The sequence below is a fragment of the Bubalus kerabau genome, chromosome 10 (genome assembly GCF_029407905.1).
Source record: "Bubalus kerabau isolate K-KA32 ecotype Philippines breed swamp buffalo chromosome 10, PCC_UOA_SB_1v2, whole genome shotgun sequence".
Taxonomy (NCBI): domain Eukaryota; kingdom Metazoa; phylum Chordata; class Mammalia; order Artiodactyla; family Bovidae; genus Bubalus; species Bubalus kerabau.
The window spans coordinates 93,597,942-93,625,854 of NC_073633.1; the positions used below are offsets into that span (position 1 = coordinate 93,597,942).

The following is a 27,913-nucleotide window of genomic DNA, read 5'->3' on the forward strand; positions in this document are numbered from 1 at the left end:
GCCTGCAGGGGGATATTCCTCCCATTCTCCCTTCTCACCACTCCTCATCCACCCCATTCTTGGGATTTAATTCTCAAATGCAGGGCAGGAAGTGTTTTAACAGCTTGAAGTTTAAAAAAAAGGTTGAGAGCTCTAAATTACTGAAATGGTGATACTGAAAGCCTTGAAGATATGCTGTACATTGTAGTATTGTTGAAAAATAAATCTGAATATTGGACTGGATGTTATAAGTTGCATACCACCTTCAAGTCTGATCAGAGGGCAAGGGTGAGTAAACTATGGTACGTGCACAAGTGGCGGGGCAGGTGTGCACCTTGGGGCTAAGTGTGAACTAATAATCCACAAACAGGCCATTGTCACCATTATTACTGTGCAGTCATAAAAATATTTAGACAAAATGTTAAACTGTTAGAAAACACTTAAGATTAAATGCGGAGAAGGCAATGGCACCCCACTCCAGTACTTTGCCTAGAAAATCCCATGGACGGAGGAGCCTGGTGGGCTGCAGTCCATGGGGTCGCTGGGAGTCGGACACGACTGAGCGACTTCACTTTCACTTTTCACTTTCATGCATTGGAGAAGGAAATGGCAACCCACTCCAGTGTTCTTGCCTGGAGAATCCCAGGGACGGGGGAGCCTGGTGGGCTGCCATCTCTGCGGTCGCACAGAGTCAGACACGACTGAAGTGACTTAGCAGCAGCAAGAGTAAATGTGAAATGAAAGAAAGTGGGAAAAAAGTGAAAGTGTTAGTCGCTCAGTTGTGTCTGATTCTTTGTGACCCCACGGACTGTAGCCCACCAGGCTCCTCTGTCCTTGAAATTCTCCATGCAAGAATACTGGAGTGGGCAGCCATTCCTTTCTCCAGAGTATCTTCCTGACCCAGGGATCGAACCCAGGTCTCCCACGTTGCAGGCAAGTTCTTTATCATCTGAGCCACCAAATGCTGTTTATACTACAGTCACTAAGGTAAACCAGTAATATAATAAGAAACTAAAGGAAATTGACCAAAATGATTAATACCCATTGTCTTAGGTTTGATGAGATTGTAGGCGAATGATTTTCTTCTTTCGTATTTTCCAAAGTTTCTATTATAAGCATGTGTTGCTTTTAAAATTTTTAACTGGAGTTAAGAAACATGCAGAGACGTGCCCAAAAAATAGGTATCCAGCTCAGTTATCACCACCTCCCTCCTGATAAAAAAAAAAAAAGAGCATTGCCAAGACCCCAGAAGCTCTCCTCCTGCACCCTCCCAATCTCCTAGCACCTCCCTGCTCTTCAGAGGGAACCAGCATCCTGACTTCTAACTCTTCAGTTCAGTATTGCCTGTTTTTGAACTTTGTATGTAATGATATGGCATGTATTGTTTGTGTGTGTCCTCCTTCACTCAACATTACGTACGTGGAGTTCAGCTGTGGTCATCCATTTTTATCTGTGTATAGTGTTACATTACGTTCATGCATAATGTGATGTATGCAGCTCAGTGCGTGTGTACTTCATTCTTGTGTCCATCCCACCTTTGATAGACATTTAGGTTCTTTCCAGTTCGGGGCCATTACAAATAATGCATCTCTGAGATTCTCATCCTTGTCTCTTAGTGCCCATGTGCATGTATTTCTGTTGGTTTTAAACCTAGGAGTAGAATTGTTAGGCCATAGGGTGTACATATAGATGATTTCTATAGATAATGTCAACTGTTATCCAAAGTGGCCATGCCAGAGTCAGTACCCATGAGTGTGAGAGAGCTCCCAGCACCCCACACCCTCACCAGCACCTCCTCCCAGAACCTTCCTCACCAACTTTCCAACGCTGACCAGTCTGGCAGTATGGAGTGATAGCTCATTGTCGTTTGAAGTTTTTAGCTCATTGTGGTTTTTAAGGAGCAGCTTTTTGAAAAATAGGATGAATCTTGTTATCACTAACGGTTTGTTCAGTACCTGTACCATGGCCAGCACTAGGAATGTTTGAAGAAGCAATAAAAGAGGGAATCAATGTTTGATTTAAGAGTGCTTCTGGATTCCCAAGTGCGTTATCTGCAGCCTCTTTCTTTGTTACGCCTGTGAAATTCAGTGAAACCCATTTCGGGCCTAACAAGTTTTGAGAAGAGGGATGTTTCTGAAGATGAAGACACGGGCATGGGGCGGTCATTTCCTCGCCCTTTGCTCCCTCTGCCCCTGACTTGAGTTTTGGCCACACTGGCCCCTGAGCAGTGTCCCCATCTCTGTGTCTCCTCCAGGAATGAAGATCTGATTAGCAGGTGTGGAGACGATGCCCGGATCTACATCATGTTCCAGTACCACCTCATCATCTTTATCCTCATTCTCTGCATCCCCTCCTTGGGCATCATCTTGCCTATCAACTACACTGGAGATGTTCTGGGTATGTGGAGCTCTGTGGACCCCGAGCCCAGCCCGCTAGACCTAAGAGGCAGCCCAGCTGGCGGGACAGAGCTTGGGGCTTGGGCATCTCAAACTCTAACTTCTAGTTGGACTTCTCAGGATTAGTTATGGGACCTTAGGCAACCCGTGCTTCTGGTTCCCTCACGTGGAAACCACAGGCGATACCTCTCTGGGTACCAATTTGGCCCAGGGTCTGGCGCAGAGAAGGCAGATAGTGTAAGTCAGTCTAAAACCGAATGTTTATCCATGATCCATGACCCACACTGTGCCTGGCCAGGTGTTCATGGAGGCCTTGTTATGGCGTGTGACCCACTGCCAAGATCCCTGGACCGGATCTCTGGCTGTACCCACTCCGGTGGACGCAGCGTCGTAGGGGCAGAATTTCTCATCTGGAGTCCATCAACATTTCTCCTAACAGGGTAGATTTTGACACAGTAGTGTGGTGGGTGAGGAGGGTTGGCCTTCAGAGACTGAAAACTTATGGTTCCCCACCGTTTACCCACGTCTGCTTCCCAGAAGATTATTTCATCTTACACAGTGTCCCCAGGCCTCGGTTTCCTCAGCGGTCATAGGGATAAAGACGATGCATGTCACGTGCTTCGCACGCTGCCTGTAGTGGGTGCTCAGTGAATAGCAGCCAGAATTTCACTAGTGAGCGCAGACACAGAGCTGAACGAGGGCCGTACAACTAGGTGGTGTGTAAATGTCCAGATGGCACCAGGTGTGTGCTGATCACTCAGGTTTCCACCTGTTTCTCCTCGGCCACTGGTGCTCGAGCCGAGTTGCTCAGTCGTGTCTGACTCTTTGCAACCCCGTGGACTGCAGCCCGCCAGGTTGCTCTGTCCATGGGGACTCTCCAGGCAAGAATACTGGAGTGGGTTGCCATTTCTTACTCCAGGGGATCTTCCCAACCCAGGGATGGAACTCATGTCTCTTGCATCTCCTGCAACAAGCTCTGGGGAACTAAAAGGAAGCTCAGGAAGTAGGCAAGCGTTTCTAGGCCCCAGGCATTCACTCGGGAACTCTAGGGTCTGGTGCCCAACCAGTCGAGGAGCCAGGCTTGAGGTTGGCAACCTTCTGTCTTTCAGACCGGGATAGTCACTTTGGCCGGACCACCATTGTCAATGTCTCCACAGAGTAGGTACCTGATCCTCTTACCTCCCATTCTACTGGCTGGGGCAGGGGAGGCGGTGGATGTTGGTGGGGAGAGGTGGTCTGACAGTGAGTCTAAAACATGGGCTCCTCTTTGCTGATGAGAAAGGCCTGGTTTCTTTGGGAACCCAGGTCCCAAGTGGGATGCCAGACACTGCCTTCTCTTCGTGAGAAGTGTTCTTGGTGCCTCCGTGTCCCCATCTCTGTAATGGATGGAACTAGCTAAACCAGTCACTCCTGAAGTCCCAGCAAGGTGGTCCTCTTTGCTTGGTTATGTCTAGCTCCCGATAGGCAGAAGCACTGTAGTAAGTGGAGGTTTAAGGTACTGCTTCCTCTGCCCACAAAAGAGTTCAGCTCAGGCCTTAAGGAATTGAGTGAAGCACAGACCTGATGCCCGCGGCCACGAGACTAAGGACCCAGAGGAGCTGGGTTCCTGCCCCGGCTCTGCCGTTAGCCGGCCCTGGGTCTGGGGCAGAGCACCCTGCTGTGAGCTTCATCCCTCGTCCGTGGTGGCGGAAAGGCTGTTGGACATGAGCTCTAAGGCCCCTCCAGCCCTCATGGTTCAGGAGCCTGTGGACGTTAACGTCAGCCAACCCCTCGAGTGGCCAGAGCAATCTGTAGGACCCAGACGCAGCCCTGCTGGTCTCGGCTGAGACAACAGGCCCCCCAGGGCTCATGGCTGGCTTCCTGACAGAGCCGAAGCAGCCTTTCCAGCAGGTGTGAGTGAGCTTGTGCGCTCCTAACCCCACCTCCCTTTACCCCACCCCATCTTCTGACCCTGCACCCCTGCAAACCCCACCAAACTCCAAAAGCACCAGAAAGGCTGGGACCCCTTTCGCCAGCTCCGCCCCGGGTGCTGGAGGCGCCAGAGCAGAGCTTAAACAGCTTCTCCCTGGCCAGTCGCTGGTATAAGTGCGGTGCCCACAACTTCCAACAAGAAATGAAGTCTAATAGGGCGGCCAAGAGCCCCTTCAACTTTCCTAAATCCAGAGAGCTGGAGCGTCCCTCAGGGACCATGTCACCTTGCCCTCTCTGAGAAAACTGAGGAGAGAGGCATTTAGCCAGATGGGGAAAGTTAAGTGAAAGGCCAGGCGGAGGAGGTGGGGCGGGGGAACAGTGATGAGATATTTTGAAGCCAGGCAGCCTCTCTGTCCTCAAACTGTACCAAATAAGGCGGGCCCTGTTTCTGAGCAGCCTTCCTGGCCTGGTGCCTTGGGACAGCCTCACGTGAGTGCAGAGCCCTGGGACCCAAACACTTCCTGCCCCAGGGAGGTGAGCCGAATCTGCAGGCCCTCCTTTCTGCAGGCCTGCTCTGCTTGGCCTCATGGTCAGCTGTGCAGTGGCAGGGGGTGTGGGGGGTGGGCAGGGGGCAACACGACACGGTATGAAGAGTGTAAGTGCTTCTGCAGTTCTGGGCTCCCCTCCTGGGACCGCCACGGCCAAGAGTAGCCTTGGGCAGGCACTCTGGCCCTCGTTTCCCTACGAGTAAAACAAAGACATTCACAGCACCACGCTCACACGGTCCAAGAGTCTAGTGAGAAAATGTACACAGAGCATCTGCTCCCACCCTGGGTCTGGCATATAGTGAACACTCGAGCAACGCTAGCCTTCATTCGTTGGAGTGGACAGCCCCTTCTCCATCCCCTTCCAAGGTGCCTGAGTGTCTGGAGGCACTGGAGGGTGGCCCTTGGGAGGTGGGAGGAGGTGGGGTGGGGGTCTCACGCCTTCCGTGTCTCATTCTTGGCAGGAGTAAGTTCCTGTGGCTACACAGCATCTTCGCTTTCTTATACTTCATCACCAACCTTCTCTTCATGACTCATCACTGCTTAGGATTTGTGCCCAGGAAAAGCTACACGGTGAGTAAGTGAAAAGAACTACCAGGACCATGCCCTCTCACCTAGAGCCCCTCCCCCTGCCACCCCCCCAAAGCTGGACCATCCCACTCCCAGCCTTCAGAAGCATCCCAGCTTGTAGTGGTCTGCACAACAGGCAGTCTTGCCCGAGCAGGGAGGCCTCCTCTGCTTATCCCTGGGAATTGTCACCTGGCACATCTGTCTGGGCTGTGAAACCACTGAGACCCTTCCAAACCAGCTGGTGAATAGCTGCCCCCAAGTACGTCCTCCTGCTACACCCCTGCTGCCCTGGACCCTCTCCAAGGACCCCTGGATCTCCCCACCACTGGAAAACTGAAGGCTTAACTGTGGTGGGGGTGACCTCCATCTTCAGTGGCCAGTGCTCCCAGTGGGTAGATACTTTGACTACTTTGCCCACTCTTGCATCCAACTCCTGTCCCTTCTACCATCTCCCTGAGGTCAGAAACGCATGGGCTGCCTCTTTGTGTTCTCACTGTCTTGGTTTGTATTTCTCCCATCCCACCTCCCAAGCAGAACCTGGGACAAGGGTTTGAGTAGCATTCACTTATTTGTGAGGTGATCCCAGGAAGGACCACTAGGCAGGTAGAGTCTCCTAGAGGGAAGGAAGATGACAGATAAAAGAGAAATGGGCTCCTTCAAGCCTTTCATCCTAAAGGACAGATTCCCTTTACCCCACCCCAGAACACAATTGCACACACCCCAGAATGCAATTGCACACACCCCTGAAAGGTAACCCTGAATGTCTCAGCCTGCCAGGTGGCTTGGACACTCCTGGCCCATCTGGATTCGGCCACATCAGCTTTCTGTCTTGTCACCAGAAGCTTCCACCCAGACTCCCCTCTCTAGCAGGACAGTTTACAGATGCTTGCCATGAGGCGATGGCTCAGGAAGACATGTCCCACTCACAGAGTAACATGTGAACTTCGAGGGACTTCCCCATTCCCTCCCCACAGTCCAGCTCACGTTCCAACTCCCCATCCCCAGTCTGATGATAGGGATGTCTCCTCGAGGTGGGCATCACGTGGAACAGTGGAGACCGGAGGTCAGCAAGACAGCATGAGCTGCCCTTGCAGGTCATGGAGCTCTGGTCCTCCCTGAGCCCTCCACCTCTCTGTGCAGCCTCTGACTCTTCCTCCCCTGACTACAGCCATCCATGGCAAGGGGTCTCCCGGTGTGGGGGGGCAGGCGGAGCACAGGGCACAGGATGCACAGAGGTGTAGTTTGCCTGCCTGCTGACCTCAGGGACGTGGGCTGGGTGGGGAAGCTGGCACCTGGCTTACCCAGCAAGGAGGCAGCCTGATGTGAGTACACAACCTGCTCCAGGTGGTTGAGGCCACTGGAAGACCCAGGATTCCTGTGCGAGCAATCTTCTTTCTCCACTGACCTTCCCCACCTAGGTCACCAGGACACTAATGATCACCTATGTCCCCACGGACATCCAAGACCCAGAGATCATCATTAAGCATTTTCAGTAAGTGGGGCGGGGTGGGCTGAGGCATGGATGGCCTTCTGGTCACCCTTCAGCCGTGGTGCCCAGTCTAGAACAGGTCATCTTATCTTGTGGCCCCTTCTGTGACCTGAGTTCCAAACCCTAGAAGCTAATTATCTGTCCGTGAGCAGCAATGTCCAGCTCTGGTCCCTGGCCCTGTTCTGTGTCATCTGGGAAGGATGCGGCAAATCTCTCATTAACAGGGATCAACCCTGATGTCCAGGCTTAGGAGCCAGGGGGTGGATTCTACCACCCAAGCACCGGGAACCCCTGGGAGCTATGCCCCTCAGCCCTGTGGGCTGTAGCTCTAGGGAAAGGGGAAGTCCCCAGCCCCGCAGGCTGGCTCATCATCTTTGTTCCTGGCTTCAGCGAGGCCTACCCAGGGTGCATAGTGACCAGAGTCCACTTCTGCTATGACGTCAGGACCCTGATTGACTTGGACGATCAGAGGTGAGGCTGCGGCGAGACCTGTCTGGATCTGGGGCGGGGAGGGAAGCGGAGGCTGTTGCTCTGCTGGCCTCCGACCGCGAGACCCTTCACCGTGTCACCTGTTGGCTGGCAGGCGCCACGCGATGCGGGGCCGGCTCTACTACACTGCCAAGGCCAAGAAGAAGGGGAAGGTGATGATCAAGGTCCACCCCTGCTCCCGGCTGTGCTTCTGCAGGTGCTGGGCTTGCTTCAAAGAGGTAATTGGCGCGGACATCGGGGGCGCGTCACAGGGGCTGGGGCACTGGGGCTTCAGGCTCCGTCCACAGCCCTGGGCGGTATCCCAGGCCTGCATCCTTGGGCCGCAGACTCCGTTCAGAGCAGCCCCTGGCTCACGTTCTCCTTTCCAGCATGTTCTGTCTCCCTGTTGAGAAGGCAGAGGAGCCTTTCTTGGAGCCTCCCCCTCCCAGAGTGATCCAGGACGGGGCTGGTTCTTGCTCCCTTCGGGGCTTGGTGGGGAGGACCAGCAAGGACACAGCAGGCTGCCCAGCCTCGGGTGAAAGAGCTGGGACGGGAACATTTGAAAGCTGTGGGCTCCATCTTATCACCCCGCCCATGTGGCTAGAAGGAGGCCTTGGCAGGACTGAACTCATCTAGCCAGTTCAGAAAAAAAGCATGATTCCCTCACTTGAAAAGGCTGCAGGCACTTGAAAAGGCTGTCGCTCCTTCCGAGTCCACCCCGAGGCCAAAGGCACCCCTTCACCCCTGGGGAAGCCTCCGTTTCCCCAGATCTAAGAGCAGAGAGCTTGTTTCAAAGTGACAGCCTCTTCCTGCTGGAGAGCTGGGACCTGGGAGCCCACCTGGGGTCCTGAGCTTTTTTGCCAGGCTTCCTAGGGAGCTGGGGATGGAACCAAGACACACCCCCATCCCCGCCCCACACCAGCCTGCGCCCCGGGGGGTAGAGAGGCGGCCTTCCTGGAGCCCTGGCCGCTCCAACTCTGAGGCCCACGTCTGGCCCACTAGGTGGACGCAGAACAGTATTACAGCGAGCTGGAGGAGCAGCTGACTGATGAGTTCAACGCTGAGCTCAACCGCGCGCGGCTGAAGCGTCTGGACCTGATCTTCGTCACCTTCCAGGACTCCAGGATGACGAAGCAGTGAGTGCCGGGTGGGGGGCGGGGGGGGCGGGCAGCTGCTTGCTGCACCCATCCCGGCCCCAAGAGCGGGCCTCTGCTTCTCCGAAACCATCCTTTCCCACCCCCATTCCAGCCGAGGGGAGGAGGGGAGGAGGGGAGAGCGCCTGCCTCCGTCATGCCATGCCGTGCTCTGCCCTCCTCCCTTCGGCCCCGCCCTGTTCCTCGCGGGCATCGCCGCTGCCATCTTGCTTTCCGGAGCATGGCCACGTGCGTCTTCCTCCAGCGGCCGGGCTCAGCTTGTCTCCAGAGACGCCCAGGTCCTGGGCTCCCCACCCCCATGCATCCTTGCTTCAGCCCAGAAGTGGTCAGTGTAGCCCTTGACCTCTTGGTTCCTCTTCCAGGCCTTGACAAGAATGATACCCATTTTCCGCCCCTCATTACCCATCACCCCTACGTCACCCTTCCCCTCACCGCGAGTGACAGAGTCAGCATAGAGAAGACCCAACTGCCATTCCTGCTCCTCTCCTCTCCTCTGCAAGCCTTCTCTGTTTCATAGCTTTGCAGGCTCCTCCCTCTTCTGCCCCAGCCACTGGCAGCCCCATCTTGATAAGGAATGGATGAGGTCTGCTCTGGAGTGTTCTGGAAGGAATCTTAGGCCTGGGTCAAATACATAGGAGCCTCAGAATCAGTCTTTTGAGGACGGTGGAGCCATCCTCTCCCTGAGGGAGCCTGATCGTTCACAAGGCTTTGTTTTCACCCGCCCTGACCCTGCAAAGGAACAGTGGCACAGGCTAGAATTCAGGGCAACAGATCACCTGCAATTTTGCAAGTTAGTTACACCCTCAAGTTTCTTATTCATCAAATTTGGTTACTTATATCTTCCTTGTCCGCCTCCTGGAAGGGTAAGAAGGAATATGTGTCCTGTTTAGTGTGTGTGAGACATCTACATATCTTTCTGAGAACCATCGCTCAGTAGAGAGGGATCTCAGGTTTAATTACAGCAGATGTGAGTTAGGAAACCCAAGATGGGGCCCCAGTGCCAGCACCCGCCCCTCTTTGGTTGTGTCTTCAGTAATCTATGCAGCTAAGATGATGTGACTCACCAGTTAGCACAGTGTCAGGCACTGGCTGGAAGAGTCGGTAGCTATTGATATTAAGAGGAGGCTAAATGAGTACCTCCCCTGTCAACCTCACAGAAGGAGCATGTCTTTGTGCTGTCACTACCATTAGGGGGACAAGACGTGAACTGAGAACTACGTGGTCCCCTCTTTTCCTGGGCAGTCCATCCCTCTAACACCCTTTCCTCCAGTGACCAGGCCTGAGGAACTGCCCACCTATAAGGTCAGGAGAGACATAGCCAAGTCTCCAAGAATTCCTCACCCCCAGACCTCTGTCTCTTCCTCGTCTCCGCAGCATTCTGCAGGACTACAAGTTCATCCACTGTGGGATGTCCCCCAAAGAGTCCTCAGTGACCACCATCGTCAAGTCCTACCGCTGGAGGGTAGTCCGTGCCCCACACCCCAAAGACATTATTTGGTAAGCCCCCTCTGTCTGTCTCCTCTCCCTTGAGCTCCTTTGGGATGGAAGAAGGCTGTAGGATGGGGAAAAGAATCAGGGCCTGTCCTCCTCCACATATGGCCCCTGCTGGGCTGTGTCTCTCCTGGACCTTGCAGCCTCTGCCTGCCCCCAAGTCCAACCCACCACAAGCACAGAAGGCACCCACCTTTTGGGGAAAAGCTTTTTCCTGTGGAAAAAATTCAGATAATTCTTCTGGCTCACCTGTGGGATGTATTCAGAGCCTTACAAGTGGCATGATAGGAGAAGGCCTAGGGTTGTCGCATGCAGGCATGGGCCCCCAGGGTTGAACTAGACCAGGGCAGCTTGGTCCACAGCTGGCATGCAGAAAGCAGCGTGGCTGGGTCTGAGGGCTGAGACCCACAGCCCTAAGCGTGTCTCCCTCCTCCATCCCACCCAGGAAACACCTGTCCGTCCGCCGCTTCCATTGGTGGGCCCGCTTTATCGCAATCAACACTTTCCTCTTCTTCCTCTTCTTCTTCCTCACCACGCCTGCCATCATCATCAACACCATCGACTTGTACAACGTCACCCGCCCCATCGAGAATTTGCAGGTGCCTCCTCCACTCAGGCCAGGCATGGGGGCCCCCCGGGAGACAAAGGAAGAGCTCCGGCGAGGATGGGACGGGGGGCCCGCTGAGACGTGACTCCAGAGCACACGCTGTTGTGGCCCTGGCAGTGGGTGTACATGGTGGCCCAGGGTCTCCTTTGCTCTAAAGAGGATGCGTGTGGGCCACTGCCCATCTTAGGGACTAGGGCTAAAGGGTAGGGGAGCCTTAGGCAAGTTCTGGGCTGAATTTGGGGGGATGGGCTTGGAGGACTTCTTTAGATTGGGTCAAGCTAGAGGTACAAAAGAGCAGCAGAGGGTGGGGCGAGCGTGACAGCTCCGTGTACCCCACGTTCTCTAGAGCCGAGGTCCTTGGTGTGAAGATAAGGTGAGGGTGGGGAAGACGGAGGTTAGTTCTAGGGCAGCCCTTCAAGAGGAGTAGGCTCTCTGGCTCTGGTTCCACTTGCCTCACTTCTGGACACACAGACCCCAGGTTGGTCCACAAGAGCCATCCCTGCCATATGCATAGAGGAGTTCCGAGGAACTGGACAGGCCCATATCCAAGTTCTGTAGCCTCAAGGCTCTTGCAGTGATCCTAGAAGGCCCCTTCTTTCATGTTATCCCCATGCCTGTTCCAGCAAAACACGCAGGCACACACACACATGTGCACACACAGTACACATGCACATACATGCATGCATACACATGTGCACACTTGCAATGATCCTAGAAGGCCCTTTCTTTCATGTTATCCCCATGCCTGTTCCAGCAAAACACATGCAGGCACACACATGGAAGTGCACACGCAACACACATATGCGCACACACACATGCACACACGTGCACACAGTCAAGCCAAGCCCTCGTGCTGCCGCTTCTCCTCTGTCAGCTTCACAACAGGCCCCAGGCCGGGGCACCACAGCTCTGCCCGGGGATTCTCACACCACACCCTCCCCTTCTCCACCATGTCTCACACAACACCACGGTAAAAGCAGTCTCTCCTCCCTAAAGTCTGAGCGTCTCCTCCCTGAGTGACAGCAGGTGGCTGTGGCCTTGGGGCCAAGTCGGTGGGGTCAGACTAGGCCGTCCCTCCAGTGACGTCAGCATAGGAGGCCTGCACCCCTTGGGGATGCCCCTTGACGCTGAGGTGTCAGCCTCTGGCTGCCCCAGCCAGGCAGATTCTGAGTGAGAAAGGCCCCAGCCCACTGTGCAGCCTCAGGGACACGAGGCCTGCTCTGGGACTGAGCTGGAGAAGTGGCCAGAGGTGTGGGAGAAGGCAGGGGAGGCCTGTGACGGGGAGCGGGCTTCTCGCATTGACGTCTGTCTGCCCCGCCTCCATCCACCCACACAGAGCCCCATCGTGACCCAGTTCTTCCCGTCTGTGCTGCTCTGGGCCTTTACCGTGACACTGCCTCTGATCGTCTACCTCTCTGCCTTCCTTGAAGCCCACTGGACAAGGTGAGCTGGGGGCTCCCCTCTTATCCTTCCCTTGGCACCAGCTTCTTTCCCCACTCCCCCGTCCCCACCAGCCCTGTGCTCCAGCTTCCTGTCTCACCTGGGGAATGGAATTGATGCAGGATGGCTTTGATGCCCAAAACCATCCCCAAAAAGTAACAGATACTTTTGTCTTTGGAAAGAGGGGACTGGTTTGTCTCAGGGATGCTGAGATACCTGAAACCAAGCCCTCCTCAGGCTGCTCCCTCATCTTCCAGCCATACACTGAGGGCCTGGAGCCGTGGGCAGAAATGGCCAGTGCCAGGAATGCCAGGGAGAGGGCGGAGGATGGGAGCAAGAAAACAGGACTTGTCTGAAAAATGTTAGAAAGGCTGTTACGGTCATCTCAGAGGAGCCCATGCCCTCAATCTGACTGAAGACCCGTGTAGCCCATATGGTGCCATATTTTAAACAATCAAAGAGCCCCTCCCTGTTTATTAGCCCTAATAGTTCTGTGGTAGGAGCTAATTAGTTAGGAAGTATATACTATATCTTGGGGCAAAATGGACCTGCTTTGGACTGAAGGCTGCATGGGTCTCAAAAGTTATTTCTTGCTCCCAAAGTTTCTATCATCCTATCAGGCAGTAAGCCAGGAGGTTTCTCTTAACAGAAATCCTTCCTGGGCTTTCCTACGGCCAAGGCTCATGTTGCTTATTGAAATGCTGCAAGGATTCTGAGTATTGTTAGTGATGTCCCTGCAACAGGGGCGTCAAGTGTATGGTATGTGTGAGCCTTCCCTTCCCTTTCCTCTGCCCACGGCAGACATCACTAGTTGATCATGCCGTTCTTTCCTGCTGCTCCCAGACACAGCACGGCTCTCAGTGTGCTGTGGAGATGGCATTGGCACGTGCTATGAAACTGCTTTCTAGCCCAGGCAGCCGTCTCTCTCTCTCTCCATTCTGTAGTCAGTCATTTGGTTCTTATCATGTCTCTCTTTGTTTCCTTCTAGAACAAGTCAGAATCTGATCATAGTGCACAAGTGCTATGTCTTTCTGGTGTTCATGGTGGTCATTCTGCCCTCTATGGGACTGACCAGGTACCTCACCTCCAATTATCTCTCCTCTCTCAGCCAGGCTCACCCTAGAGTCGGAACCTCCTCCTTCAGATACTGTAGGCCCACCTGTGGTTGCTGCAAATCCATTCCTCAGATGACAGTCCAGTGCCTGTCATGAGCCTAGCATGAGCCAGGTATCATGTGAACTCTAAGCAGTCAGCCGTGAACTCTGCCCTCAGAGTGCTTATCATCCAGCTGTGGAGACAAGCCATCCCTCCCAGCTGCCTGGCAGCCCAAGGTGGGGGAAATGTGCAGTAGAAATTCAGAAGAGGGAGAGAGCGCTGTGGGAGAAAAGGCTGGCGGAGGTTTGCTGGAGGGGAGTCCTTGAGTGGAAAGGTCAAAGAGTCAGGGACAGGGTGGGCAGCATTAAAAAGAGAGGCAGTGTCGATTGGCCAGCTGGAATATTAAGGTGCGAGAGTCTTCGGGGAGTAGGCAAGGGAGGTTGGAAGGAGGGAAGCCAGCCTAAGAGAAATTGAACCCCAGGCCTTAGTTCATCGATTCACTAATGGAGGGTCTGCTTTATTCTTGCTTCTAGTTTGGACGTCTTTTTGCACTGGCTCTTTGACATCTACTATCTGGAGCAGGCATCCGTCAGGTTCCAGTGAGTACTAGAGCGCATGTTTCAGGCGTACTCCCAGTGTTCACCGGGGCTTTTGTGGGTTCATACCAGCTGGATATGCCTATCCTTTATCTGCTCATATAGGTAGACATGAATGCGTGCCAACATTCTCATTAGGCAGCCTCTTAACGTTTCCTGTGCCATGAACCCCTTTGGGGGTAAAGCCCAGGGACTCCTGCTCTGAATGAACTTTTTCAAATAATTGTAGATTCAAAGGAAATTGCCAAAAAAAAAAGTCCTATATATCCTTATGATTATACAGTGGAAGTGAGAAATAGATTTAAGGGACTAGATCTGATAGATAGAGTACCTGATGAAGTATGGACAGAGGTGCGTGACATTGTACAGGAGACAGGGATCAAGACCATCCCCATGGAAAAGAAATGCAAAAAAAGCAAAATGGCTGTCTGAGGAGGCCTTACAAATAGCTGTGAAAAGAAGAGAAGTGAAAAGCAAAGGAGAAAAGGAAAGATATAAGCATCTGAATGCAGAGTTCCAAAGAACAGCAAGAAGAGATAAGAAAGCCTTCTTCATCGATCAATGCAAAGAAATAGAGGAAAACAACAGAATGGGAAAGACTAGAGATCTCTTCAAGAAAATCAGAGATACCAAAGGAACATTTCATGCAAAGATGGGCTTGATAAAGGACAGAAATGGTATGGACCTAACAGAAGCAGAATATATTAAGAAGAGGTGGCAAGAATACACAGAAGAACTGTACAAAAAAGATCTTCACAACCAAGATAATCACGATGGTGTGATCACTGACCTAGAGCCAGACATCCTGGAATGCGAAGTCAAGTGGGCCTTAGCATCACTACGAACAAAGCTAGTGGAGGTGATGGAATTCCAGTTGAGCTGTTTCAAATCCTGAAAGATGATGCTGTGAAAGTGCTGCACTCACTATGTCAGCAAATTTGGAAAACTCAGCAGTGGCCACAGGACTGGAAAAGGTCAGTTTTCATTCCAATCCCAAAGAAAGGCAATGCCAAAGAACACTCAAACTACCACACAATTGCACTCATCTCACACGCTAGTAAAGTAATGCTCAAAATTCTCCAAGCCAGGCTTCAGCAGTATGTAAACCGTGAACTTCCAGATGTTCAAGCTGGTTTTAGAAAAGACAGAGGAACCAGAGATCAAATTGCCAACATCTGCTGGATCATCAAAAAAGCAAGAGAGTTCCAGAAAAACATCTATTTCTGCTTTATTGACTATGCCAAAGCCTTTGACTGTCTGGATCACAATAAACTGTGGAAAATTCTGAAAGAGATGGGAATACCAGACCACCTGACCTGCCTCTTGAGAAACCTATATGCAGGTCAGGAAGCAACAGTTAGAACTGGACATGGGACAACAGACTGGTTCCAAATAGGAAAAGGAGTATGTCAAGGCTGTATATTGTCACCCTGCTTATTTAACGTCTATGCAGAGTACATCATGAGAAACGCTGGGCTGGAAGAAGCACAAGCTGGAATCAAGATTGCCGGGAGAAATATCAATAACCTCAGATATGCAGATGACACCACCCTTGTGGCAGAAAGTGAAGAGGAACTCAAAAGCCTCTTGATGAAAGTGAAAGTGGAGAGTGAAAAAGTTGGCTTATAGCTCGACATTCAGAAAACGAAGATCATGGCATCTGGTCCCATCACTTCATGGGAAATAGATGGGGAAACAGTGTCAGACTTTATTTTTCTGGGCTCCAAAATCACTGCAGATGGTGACTGCAGCCATGAAATTAAAAGACGCTTACCCTTGGAAGGAAAGTTATGACCAACCTAGATAGCATATTGAAAAGCAGAGACATTACTTTGCCAACAAAGGTCCGTCTAGTCAAGGCTATGGTTCTTCCTGTGGTCATGTATGGATGTGAGAGTTGGACTGTGAAGAAGGCTGAGCGCCGAAGAATTGATGCTTTTGAACTGTGGTGTTGGAGAAGACTCTTGAGAGTCCCTTGGACTGCAAGGAGATCCAACCAGTCCATTCTAAAGGAGATCAGCCCTGGGTGTTCTTTGGAAGGAATGATGCTAAAGCTGAAACTCCAGTACTTTGGCCACCTCATGCGAAGAGTTGACTCATTGGAAAAGACCCTGATGCTGGGAAGGACTGGGGGCAGGAGGAAAAGGGGATGACAGAGGATGAGATGGCTGGATGGCATCACTGACTCAATGGATGTGAGTCTCAGTGAACTCCGGGAGTTGGTGATGGACAGGGAGGCCTGGTGTGCTGCAATTCATGGGGTTGCAAAGAGTCAGACACGACTGAGTGACTGAACTGAACTGAACTGATACACCCTTCATCCAGTTTCCCCCAATGGTCACATCTTGCATAACTAAGGTACAGTATCAAAACCAGGAAAGTGACATTGATGCAATCCACAGAGCGTGTTCAGATTTTGCCAGTTTTATATACACTCTGAGTAGATTTCTTATATATATTTTTTTAATTGGAAGATAATTGCTGTACAATGTTGGGTTGATTCTGATTAGATTTCTTTTTAAAAAATTATTAATTTTTGGCTGTGCTGGGTCCTCACTGCTGCACAGGCTCTTCTCTAGTCTGAGAGCGGGGGCTGCTCTTTGTTGCAGCGTGGGCTTCTTGTTGCGGTGGTTTCTCTCGTTGAGCACAGGCTCTAGGATTCGGGTGTCAGTAGTCGTGCAGGTGGGCTCAGAAGTTGCGGTTCCCCAGCTCTAGAGTACGGCTGAATAGTTAAGATGCACGGCTTGGTCGCTCCGGGTCATGTGGGATCTTCCCGGACCAGGGACTGAACCCATGTCTCTTGAATTGGCAGGCAGATTCTTTACCACTGAGCCACCCAGGAAGCCCAGTTCTTTAAATGTACAAAATACCTGGGCTATAACGAAAACCGGTTATGTCAAAATATAGTTACTGAAAATATTTTAGAATTCAAATGTATAATACAATCTCTGTTAATACATTTAATAATAGGTCAATGCATTCTAAATGGAAGCAAGCAAAAGTTACATTTTATTGTTTTAAAGCCATCCATGTGAAAATTGATGTTAATTAGCTAAAAGAAGAACATTCAACTGGAACAGAGGAGTGGATTTTTGACAAGGCAACATGCAGGTCTTGGACGTCCAGCCAGTTTCTCTTTTTGTTTGGCTTTGTTTTGTTTTTAGGGTTACAAATGTTGAAAGTCCCAATTTTTCAAAGATGTGCTGTTGCCAATGCCATGCAACCTTTCATAGCTTGCTTTACAGGGCAAGAGCCAGAATTCTCCAAGCTTTCTACAATTAAACTATAATTGTAATAAACTTAGTTTTTCCCAAGATGAGTGAGTTCATCTTTGGCTAGGTCGTTATTTTTAATACAGTTTGTAAATATTTGAGAAGGAGAAGAGTTGTGAGTTCATGACTCACCTTTGATGCCCTCAAGAAAGAATAGCTTTTGAAGGAGTTCTGAAATATGTGCAGGGACTCACAGATTTTTCTTCTTGAGGGAGTTATCAGAACTGTGTAGATGACAGAGATGCGTGGGTCACCAATGTGAGAACATGCAGTGCGACAATCCATTCAGGTGGCTGAATGGCTCTTAGCTGAAGTTGGCCAGCTGGCTACACGTGTGCAGACAGGAAAGTCTCAATCATGCGAATTTAACATGTCTAATGTAGTGGCCTAATAACTAGCATCATTTTGAAGAGATGATGAATGCAAATGGTGTTGTGAGCGCTCAGCAATAAATACAACATGATATGAAAATACCTCACTTCAACTGGCGACAGACTCACAGCCATGGCTGGCATGCCTGTGATTTGTTGCCCACCCTCTTCATGGAAGGAAGTGCTAAACTGCAGAAAGTGAAGATGCAATCTTTTCCCTATTCAAGGTCACAGACCCCCAAAAGTCTACCTGTGAACTCTCCAGGGTCTGTGGATCCAGTCAAACAGCCCTTCTTTATTTTTGTTTTCTTTCACAGCCCTTCTGTAGATCAAGCCAGTACATGTGTCTCCTAACCCATCCACCCCTATCCTTGTTCAAAAGGCCCTTGTTTAAATTACATTGGGCTGGAAACACATGTATACAGTCAGCCTTCCATGTCCACGGATTCCACATCTTCAGATTTGACCTACTGCAGATCAAAATATTCAGGGAAAAAAATTCAAGGAAGTTTCCAGAAGCAAAACTTGAATGTGCCGTGTGCAGGCAACCACTTGCATAGCGTTTAGTTGTATTTACAGCTGATTACATTGTGTTAGTATTACAGATAATCTAGAGACAAGAGTACAAAGGAGGATGGGCATAGGTTATCTGCAAATATTATTGACATTTTCATATAAGGGACTTGAGCATCCCTGGATTTTGATATCCGCGGGGGCTCCTGGAACCAACCACCCGCGGATACCAAGGGATGACTGTATTTGAAAGCTCTTCTCCCCATCTCTATCTCCACCCCCTGTCCATCCCTTCAATTCTCTTCCTCTCTCTCCTCTTTGCTCCCAACATCTCTGCCCTCTCCCTCTTCTCCGGCTTCTGTGGCCATCATCTCCCGCCCTCCTCCACACCCAGGTGTGTGTTCCTGCCAGACAATGGCGCCTTCTTTGTCAACTACGTCATCACGGCAGCCTTTATTGGCACAGGCATGGAGCTGATGCGCCTGGGGTCGCTCTTCTTGTACACCATCCGCCTCATCTTCTCCAGGTCGGAGCCAGAGAGAGTGAACATCCGAATGGTGAGGGCCAGGCCCTTCCCTGACACAGGCCTTGGAGCTTCCCTTGGGCGGGTGTTGGAGTGGGGGGTGCCTGTTAGAAGTGCAGAGCGACCTGGGAGCCCTGGTGGGCGGAAGGGGCCAGGTGCTCCTCCGACACCAGCCTCAGAGGGGAGGCTGCCTTGCCGGATGAGGAGCTGCAGAAGCAGCCATGCCAAGCGGACCCTGCCTTCTGCCCCAGAACCAGGCCATTGACTTCCAGTATGGGCGCGAGTATGCGTGGATGATGAATGTCTTCAGCGTGGTGATGGCGTACAGCATCACCTGCCCCATCATTGCTCCTTTCGGTGAGTTGTCCCTGAGGCCCCCACCCAGGGGGAGCCCCAGAGCATCCGGCTCCCTCCTGGCTCAGGAGGAGACCCGGGGCCAGCCGATCAGAAGGGCAGGGGAGGGGGCCAGGTTGGTCAGGGGGGCCGGGGTTGGATGGCTATTTACAGAGGATGCTTGTTAGGGAATGACTACTTAACCAAAATGACAGAATAGGTTCTAGGATTCAAGGGAAGCAGCCGGGCACGTGAGATCGGCCCCACGGGGCTCCCACAGCCTGTCCTTGGCCCCCTTGCCACTCTGGCTGACCTGCGTCTGGCATCTCGGGCCCGGGGGAGGGGAGGGTCTTGGGATGGCCTCTGAGCCTGCCTCCGTCTGCCGGCCCCCAGGGCTGCTCTACCTGTGCATGAAGCACGTCACGGACCGCTATAACATGTACTACTCGTACGCGCCCACCAAACTCAATGAGCAGATCCACATGGCCGCCATCCACCAAGCCATCTTCGCGCCGCTCCTGGGGCTGGTTTGGATGCTCTTCTTCTCCATCCTACGCTTAGGTACGTGCCGAGCCCCCCCGGCCACCCCGCCTCTGTCTGTTCCCCCACCGCTCAGTCGCCCCTCACCGACGACTCTTGTCGAAGCAGACCAAGCCCTAGGAGGAGCGAGGTGTTCCTCGTGGAGCACGGCCACGCTCAGCGCCTTCTGTAGACCCAGAGGGCTCGTGTTAGAGTCCCAGCTGACCCTGGAAGTTAAGGGTAGCACCGGTGTGGTCCAAACCGTAGACATTTCGGTTTACAATTTTCAGGGAAATCACCACCACAACAGAAACATCCTACTCCTTCATTCTAACTCAAGGCTGGCAGGAAATAAAATTTTATAGTATCTATCATCAGTCAGTTCCGTTCAGTCGCTCAGTCGTGTCTGACTCTTTGTGACCCCATGGACTGCAGCACTCCAGGCCTCCCTGTGCATCACCAACTCCTGGAGTTTACTCAGACTTATGTCCATTGAGTCTGTGATGCCATCCAACCACCTCATCCTGTCATCCCCTTCTCCTCCTCCTTTAATCTTTCCCAGCATCAGGGTCTTTTCCAAGGAGTCGCTTCTTCTTATCAGGTGGCCACAGTATTGGAGTTTCAGCTTCAGCATCAGTCCTTCCAATGAATATTCAGGGTTGATTTCCTTTAGTATTGACAGTAGGTTGCCGTTTTTTACTCCAAGGTGTCTTCTCAGGGATCAAACCCTCGTCTCCTGTATCTCCTGCATTGGCAGGCAGATTCTTTACCCCGAGCCATCTGGGAAGCCCCCGGCAGACTTCATTTTTTAATAAGACTTTTCTGCTAGGTATAAAAGACTACAGATTTATTATCAAAACTAGGGGAAAAAAATGGAAAGATTAGAGTTTGAATGACTGTTATCTCACCTACAGCCTCCCGTCTGCTGCTCCCAGACCTCACTCTCTGCATGTGCTTTAGAGGACAGGGCAGAGTAGGAGGGGGTTTACAGATTGACTTTACAAAACTGTGGATCCGTTTTATTCTAGTCAGACTTACAGCCTGAGTTTCTTCAGTGAACATTACGCTCTGAGCAGTTTCTTGCATTATTAAAATACTGTTAGAGCACGTGTCTTTTAATGGCTGCATTAATTTCTGCCAATTTTAGTCAGTTCACCCTTGTTGGAATATTGAAGTTGTTTACCATTTTTTGCTTTTATAAAAACACAACGATAAATGTCATTTTGCAATAACTTCCGACTGTAAAGACTGATTTTTAATATTCATGTACTTAGAAAACTGCCGTCGTGAAAAAGTTACCAAACATCCCCAAACGAAACATAAGTGACTTTTAAATTCTGAATTGCTTTTCCGTGCTATTAGCACATGTGACAGAGTATGCTTACTTCAAAAGGGCTTGTGAGAGTTAGACAAAGACAAATTTCATATGATATTGCTTCTATGCAGAAAATGATACAAAGGAACTTATCTACAAAACAGAATCAGATTCACAGATTTAGAGAATGAATTTATGTTTACCAGGGGGGAAGAGCAAGGAGGGACACGGTAGGAGTTTGGAATGGAGATGTACACACTGCTATTTTTTAAAACAGACAACCAACCTCGACCTACTGTATAGCACAGGGAACTCTGCTCAATATTCTGTAATAACTTGTATGGGGAAAAGTATTTGAAAAAGAATAGATACCTGTATATGAATAACTGAATCCCTTTGCTGTACACCTGAAACTAACTCCACACGGTTAATCAACCGTAGTAGTCCTCATGTCAGTCACTCAGTCGACCGATTGTGACCCCACAGACTGTAGCCCGCCAGGCTCCTCTGTCCATGAGATTCTCCAGGCAAGAATACTGGGGTGGGTTGTCATTTCCTTCTCCAGAGGATCTTCCTGACCCAGGGATCGAACCTGGGTCTCCTGCATTGCAGGCAAACTCTTCACCGCTTGAGCTACAGGGAAGTCCACTCCAATATAAAATTTAAAAGAATTTTTTTAAAAAGTTGGGGGAAGGGCTTACAAGGGAAGGTGTGGGTCAGTCACTGCATTTGGGGACAGGGACATAAATGAGTGACCTGAGGGAGTGACATAAATGACTCAGATACGTCCCAGGGACCGTGATATGGAAGGTGGCTGACATCTAGGGGGACACTTAATGGACACCTAAGCGGCTATTTAAGTAAATGAATTTTTTTTCGTGGAATCTGCCGGATGCCAAATTCTAAACTGGTCAGGTAGCACAGAGAGATGATGTCCCTGGGTGGGGCTCATAGATTATGTGGTAAGGGGAGAGCTGGGCAGAGACATCTCTGCCCCGGGCTCCAAACTCCTGCACAGGTGCCGGGCCAGGGCCCCAGGCATATGTCAGCCGGGCCAGCATCTCTGCCAGCGCCCCGCACACAGCTCTGGTCCTCAGGCACCAAGCCCACGCCTCTCCTTCTCCTTGCAGGGTCCCAGCATGCCATCACCATCTTCTCCCTCACCACCCTTATTGTTTCCATAATAATGGCCTGTGTTGCCACATTCCTGGGGAAGATGTCGAAAAGGACTAACTATGAGGTGAGTTGCCAGCCTGCCTTTCCTCCCGCAAGTTCTCCCCGGGGACGCACACAGCTAGAGGACCCCCCCTCTGCCTGGGGCGCCCACAGCATCAGAGCGATGAGAGGCTCTTGCCTTTCTGTCTGGTGGTGGGATGGGCAGAAGGTGCTGGGTGTGCGTTCTGTGTGTGTGCTTGCACTGCCCCAGAACCACGCCTCCCAGGGCAGAAGACGTCGTCCTCTCCTCTTCCCCACTCTGACGTCTCCTCCAAACTGCAGGCTGCTGGCCCATCCCTCCTACGATGTGAGCCTGTCCAGCCACAGAGCTGCTGGGGCCATTCCAAGGGATGGAGAGTTGAGAGAAAGGATGGAGTGAAGGAGTAAAAGAGGGGGTGGTAAGAATGAGACCCTGGGGAAGTGGAACAGTCATCTCACTTTGAAGAATCTCAGGATACTCTGGTCTTGTCTGGAAGGGAGACCTGGTCCTCTGGGCCCCATGACTCCTTTGACTCTTTGCTGTATTGTTGTTCAGTCGCTAAGTCGTGTCCGACTCTTTGCAGCCCCGTGGACTGCGGTACACCAGGCCTTCTGTCCTTCCTATTTCCCGGAGTTTGCTCCTGTTCATTGACTCAGTGATGCCATCCAACCATCTCACCCTCTGTTGCCCCCTTCTCCCCCTGCCCTCAATCTTTCCCAGCATTAGGGTCTCGGGGCCCAGCCAGTTATTAGAGAAGGGAACCCATCCATGCCAACAGAACTATGTGCTCTAGATCAGCACTTCCTGAAGTGGGGTGACTTTAGAAGCGTACTGGAATGATTTCCAGTGGACCGAAATATTTTCTGTTTTTCACGGTTACACCTTTATTTTTCTAGTTGACCTTGTTTATGGCAGCTGACACAAGATTTTTGTTTATAATAGTGAATTATTTCCTTTTCAAATAAATTTAAATAAGAAAGAAAGTTGATTTCAAGTACTAGCATGCTACTGAGCTGGAGAAGGGAGCCTCTGAGAAGAGGATCTTCTTGCTTCCGGTGGTCCCATCTCTGGGGTCCTGGCATAGGTGCTTACTCCCTTTCTCCCCGGATCCTCCTCCATCCTCTGGCCTGAGTCCGTGCTAGCGAAGTACCTGGGCAGACAACATCTGTGGCTCTTCCCAATGCAACAATGCCATGGGATCTGGTTGCTCAAGTGTCCACTCTAGAGACAGAAGGTGACAAGGGACTTAGACCTTCATCTCAGATAAAAGGGAAATTCTGGCAGGGAAGAGGGTATTGTTGAAGTCAGGGCTTCTCCTGGAGTCAAAGCAGCAGGGTCATCTGCACCACAGCTTCCCACAGCTCTCATCGTGGTCCTTGGGGATGGAACCTTCCAGAAGGGTCTCCCCAGCATCCCAGTCTTCACTCTGTCCCCCGAGGGTTCAGCCCGGCCAGCTGGGCTGCAGGTCTGGAAAAACAGAAGATGAGTTGAAGGGGAGCAGGGGGCCCCTTAAGCCTGAGGTTAGGGTCCAGGTTTCTCTGGATATGGGGAGGGCAGGGGTGGGGCGCATTCACTGACCCTCCCTGTCTCTCCCACCGCCGCAGCCTGAGGAGATGGAGACCGTGTTTGACCTGGAGCCTAGCAGCACCTCCTCCACGCCAACCTCCCTTGTGAGTCAGTGTCTTTGCCCTGGGACAGGTCGGGGTGGGGAGTGGGGTGCTTACAGGGATGGGCTTCTCCAGCAGCCTTGTGGGGGCACCAGCGGTTAGAGTCCACCCTGGGTATCGGGGAGGAGATGGGGTGCCTGGGACTCCCCCCTCTGACGCAGCAGGACTTGGCCCAGGTCAGATTGCTGCCGTGGCCCTGGCTGAAGAGCCTTCAGAATGATAGAAGATCCGAGAATTTCTCCAGGACACACTATAGAAGGAGCTCAGAGAGGAAGAGAAAGGGCAGGGCGGACTCAGCCTCAGCGAGCTCAGTCGTGTAGACGCAGGGGCCTGCTGGGGTCCTTTGGCCTCAGGACCGAAGGCTGCCGCCAAGGGCACGGGTGCCAGGCAGCATGGCGCGGACAGAGCTGCCGCGAGCTATTGGAGGTCTGCATGGAATGGTAAGACGAGTGAGCCCGTCAGCTTGAGAGGAGACAAGGCTGGACTTCACGTGCAGGGGTCCAGCAGGCTGGGCACTGGCTCCCACCCCTGTGGCTCAGCCTGGAGATGGGCATGAGTACTCGCCAAAACCTGGCCACAAGGATGGATGCTGGGCTGTGGAGGCATGCACTGAGCTGGGTACTGGGTTGGCCCGTGCCCCGATGCCACGGTGCCTTGGAGGAGCACTGAAGAAGGGCACCAGCCAGCCCTGGGCACTCAGGGAAGGCTTCCTGGAAAAGGGGAGATCTAACCAGACTCCAGGCACGGGAGAGTTAGGGGTTGCCAGATGGAAGAGGGTGTCGGGGAGAGCACTCAAGGAACAGGGCCAGCCTGTGCAAAGGCCCAGAAGAGAGAATCCAGGGCATCGGGGAACCAAAGACAGTTTTGGGCCGGGTGCAACTTCAGAGCGGGCAGCGCTCGCAGAGTGGGTGGGAGAGGGGAGCCCTTAGACAGCAGTGGGAGGACGTGCCCATGCCGGGCGCACAGAACTACAGGCCTCGCTCTGAAGCGAGCCCCACAGAGAGGGCCCAGTGAGCTCTGGGGGGTGGCAGGGGAGACGGAACTTCAGTACCAGGAGAGACAAAGGTTTCGAAGCAGGAGTCTCTCTCCACGAAGCATTTCTCCTAGGGCCCTTCTAAGATGACCCTTCCAGAATATTGTCAGCAGTTGGTTATTGAAACCTTGCAAACTAGATGCTTCACCATTCTTGCTCTTGATCTTTGCACTTAACCCACACAGTGGGGGGTTTTATCCTCATTTTACAGATGAGGAAACTGAGGCTCAAAGACCTGACTTAATTTAGACCCTAGGGTACTACTGTGCAAGAAAATGGCAGAACAAAGTTTGAACCAGGTCTGCTAGACTCCAGAGTTTGAGCTTTTTTTTTTTTAAAGAAATTACTGGAATTGATTTTTTAAATCTTTCATTATTATAACAGAGGTTTCTGAGCGTTGTAGGTAACTATGGGGAAAAAAACAAAGAAGCCAAAATAAAAAATAAAAGTCCATATTTCTACCACCTACAATGACCACTGACACCTCAATGTATATTCTTGCGATATATATTTCTTCTAAAATGTCATAACACTGCACACTGTTTCATAACCTGTGTTTTTAGTTAACAATCTCCGTCTTCCTACATATATACGTTTTTACCTCTTCAAATACCTAGTCCATATTCAACTTGCCCTACGGTTCCAGAAATATATTTTGCAGCTCATCCAAACCAGGATCCACTCCAGGGTCTGTGCTGGATTAATCTGGCCCCTGCCCATGTCCCTTTTATTTCAGCACCATCTCTATTTTATGACTTGTCGGAGAGACCAAGCCTGTAGTCCTGCAGAAGGCCCCATCCTCTGGCTTTTTCTGGCTGTTTCTTCATGGTATCTTACAGGAGGTTACAGTATCTCCTGTATTTCCTGAAAACTAGAAGTTAGATTCAAAGGCTGGAATTGAAGATTCAAGTTCAACACTAGGGCCTAGAACATTACTGGCAGTGCTCTGTGTCACACCGGGAGATATATAATATCCCATTTATTACCATTTATGATGCTAAAGTGACTCCCGGGTTCAGGGATGACTGCTGGCTTTTTCCATTTTTCAGTTACCATTTCTCCTGGAGGACCCAAAAGTCATCTGTGGGGTTGGCTTTGGCCCTATGAAAATACCTGAATTCTATTGCAGAAAAAAATGTTCCTTCATCATCTAGGGCTGTTTGCTGCTGCTAAGTAGCTTTAGTCGTGTCTGACTCTGTGCGACCCCATAGACGGCAGCCCACCAGGCTCCCCCGTCCCTGGGATTCTCCAGGCAAGAACACTGGAGTGGGTTGCCATTTCCTTCTCCAATGCATGAAAGTGAAAAGTGAAAGTGAAGTCGCTCAGTCGTGTCCGACTCCCAGCGACCCCATGGACTGCAGCCTACCAGGCTCCTCCGTCCATGGGATTTTCCAGACAAGAGTACTGGAGTGGGGTGCCATTGCCTTTCTCCAAGGGCTGTTTAGTCTCACTCTAATAAACTCCTACAGAAAAGGTTTCATTCTATCCAATAATTACCTGTTTTCAAAATAAGGAATTTGTTTCAAAGTCCCTTCAAAGGACGACAGACAGCCCCATCCCTGTTACTTCTTGTGTTTTTCTATTCGGCTGTTGTCCCAGGCATTCCTGAGCCCGGGCCTGGACTTCACAGGTCTCATGACCAAGACCTCAGACGGCAGCCTCGGTTTCAAATCCTCATTCACAGGCCAGCCAGTGATGCAGCCCAAGGGTGTTGGATGCATCTCTGAAGCTGCAGTAGAAAGTGCACTAGCTCAGGAATGGGGGTTCCCCCCAGACCCCAGTGTCAGAGAGCCTGTCATCTTCCCCTGGGTTCAGCCGGACCTGGAACCAAGACTGAACGGCACGTGTGCTGAAGGAGCAGTGGACTGGGAGTTAGGAGACCACTGACTAGTCCAGGGAGCATATAGATGCCTGCGACGTGCTCGAGAGCAACTGGGAAGGCAGACTGGGCAGGCTGGCCAGGACGCGGGCTGCCGGGGGAGGAGGAAGGAGCCACGGCTTAGAGGGTGGGGGCCCTGAGAAAGGTCAAGCGTCAGGGTGGGGTGGGCAGGGTTGGGGGGAGGGTGTGCCCAGACGGACGTGACCTCGCCTCGCCCCGGGTGTGACCTTGTCCCATCTCCCTTCTTTGTCCTGAGCAGCTGTATGTGGCCACCGTGCTGCAAGAGCCGGAGATGAACCTGACCCCTGCCTCCTCCCCAGCCCAGCCCACCTACGGCACCATGAGCAGACAGCCGGAAGAGGGAGAAGAGGAGAGTGGTGTGAGGGCCTTTTCGAGGGAGCTGGACTCGGCCCGGTTCCAGGAAGGGCTGGAACTGGGGGACCAGAGCCAGTATCACTGACCGGGACCCAGGCCTCCACCTGGCAACTCCAGTCGGGAGTGGCTGCCAGGGGAAGGGCCTGGCAGTGAGAGGCAGCAGGGCACCCTGGCCCGACCCCCCAACACATCCTGCAGACTTTGGGAAGGCTCCAGCAGAGCCCTGGCTGTATCTCTCGGCCACGTGGAGGCCCCGGCCTGCTGACCAGCTCGAACAGGAGACGCTGGGCAGTCTAGAAGGGCCCCCCCAGGATGGGACGGAGGATACAGGCAAGCCCCGCCTCTTGGCAACAATGGCTGGAGCCCAGAGCACAGAGACTGAAGGCTTGGAGGGCTTTCCTGAGGTCACGAGGGAGAAGGTGTGCCTGAGGAGGAGGCAGGAAGAAGACTCTCTGGGATCTTCCCCACCCTTCCACCAGCTGCCCTGCCCGAGGAGCTTCTGCGGCTGCCCCGCCCCACCCCTCCTCGCAGCCCCATCCCTCCCCTGCAGTCTGCGGAGGACCCAAGACACAGAGGACCACCTCCTCCCAGCTTCCCCACATGGACAGCCGCAAGGAAAAAGTCCTGCACCCTACCGGCAGGAAGGGATGGCTGAGACCCTAGACGGGAAGGAGGCGACTGAGCCGCTTTCTGTCCCCCGCTCCTCATCAGGGGTCCCAGGAGCCTCAGGGTAGAGACTTGTTCTCTTGTCTGTCCCTGCAAGGGTAGCAGGGCTCATTAAATGGGACCTGTGTGCATTCTGATGAAAGCAACCTGGGCTGGTTACTGTCAGGTGGGAGGGGCAGAGGCAGAATTCATGGAGTTGGCGGGGTGGCGGGGAGGAGGGGGTGTCTTCTCCCAAAATGCCAAATGATGAGAAACCAGATATGCCTCCCCCAAGCCCCAGGGCCTAATGAGAGGACCCCCAAGGTCAAGAATGTGGCTGCTGAGAGCTGCCCCTGCCTCATACCCATCTGAGTGCCTAAGCCCCCAGCCAAGGTGGGGGGTATAGTTTAGGGTGAGAGCCCATGCTGCAGACCAGGCACTGACTGGCCTTTCCCTGGGCTCCAAGCAGGACCCATGTCTCTTTTCCGGGCCGCCCTGTACTCTGGGCTGAAGAGTGCCTCTGGCATGATCC

At 52.1% G+C, this 27,913-nt stretch overlaps 1 protein-coding gene across 1 annotated transcript in view; it reads left to right on the top strand.

The window, feature by feature from the left end:
• Positions 1–26,821, top strand: part of TMEM63C (transmembrane protein 63C) — a 75,826-nt gene extending 49,005 nt beyond the window's left edge. Inside the window, exons 8-26 of the mRNA XM_055536448.1 lie at positions 2,234–2,376; positions 3,485–3,533; positions 5,296–5,404; positions 6,820–6,893; positions 7,281–7,361; positions 7,474–7,597; positions 8,361–8,494; positions 9,887–10,009; positions 10,449–10,602; positions 11,947–12,053; positions 13,039–13,125; positions 13,679–13,744; positions 18,292–18,454; positions 18,672–18,777; positions 19,147–19,314; positions 21,718–21,827; positions 23,297–23,302; positions 23,387–23,452; positions 26,621–26,821. Coding sequence (XP_055392423.1) covers positions 2,234–2,376; positions 3,485–3,533; positions 5,296–5,404; positions 6,820–6,893; positions 7,281–7,361; positions 7,474–7,597; positions 8,361–8,494; positions 9,887–10,009; positions 10,449–10,602; positions 11,947–12,053; positions 13,039–13,125; positions 13,679–13,744; positions 18,292–18,454; positions 18,672–18,777; positions 19,147–19,314; positions 21,718–21,827; positions 23,297–23,302; positions 23,387–23,452; positions 26,621–26,821 — 2,071 coding nt within the window. The remainder of the gene's footprint in view (positions 1–2,233; positions 2,377–3,484; positions 3,534–5,295; positions 5,405–6,819; positions 6,894–7,280; positions 7,362–7,473; positions 7,598–8,360; positions 8,495–9,886; positions 10,010–10,448; positions 10,603–11,946; positions 12,054–13,038; positions 13,126–13,678; positions 13,745–18,291; positions 18,455–18,671; positions 18,778–19,146; positions 19,315–21,717; positions 21,828–23,296; positions 23,303–23,386; positions 23,453–26,620) is intronic.
• The last annotated feature ends 1,092 nt before the right edge of the window (positions 26,822–27,913 follow it).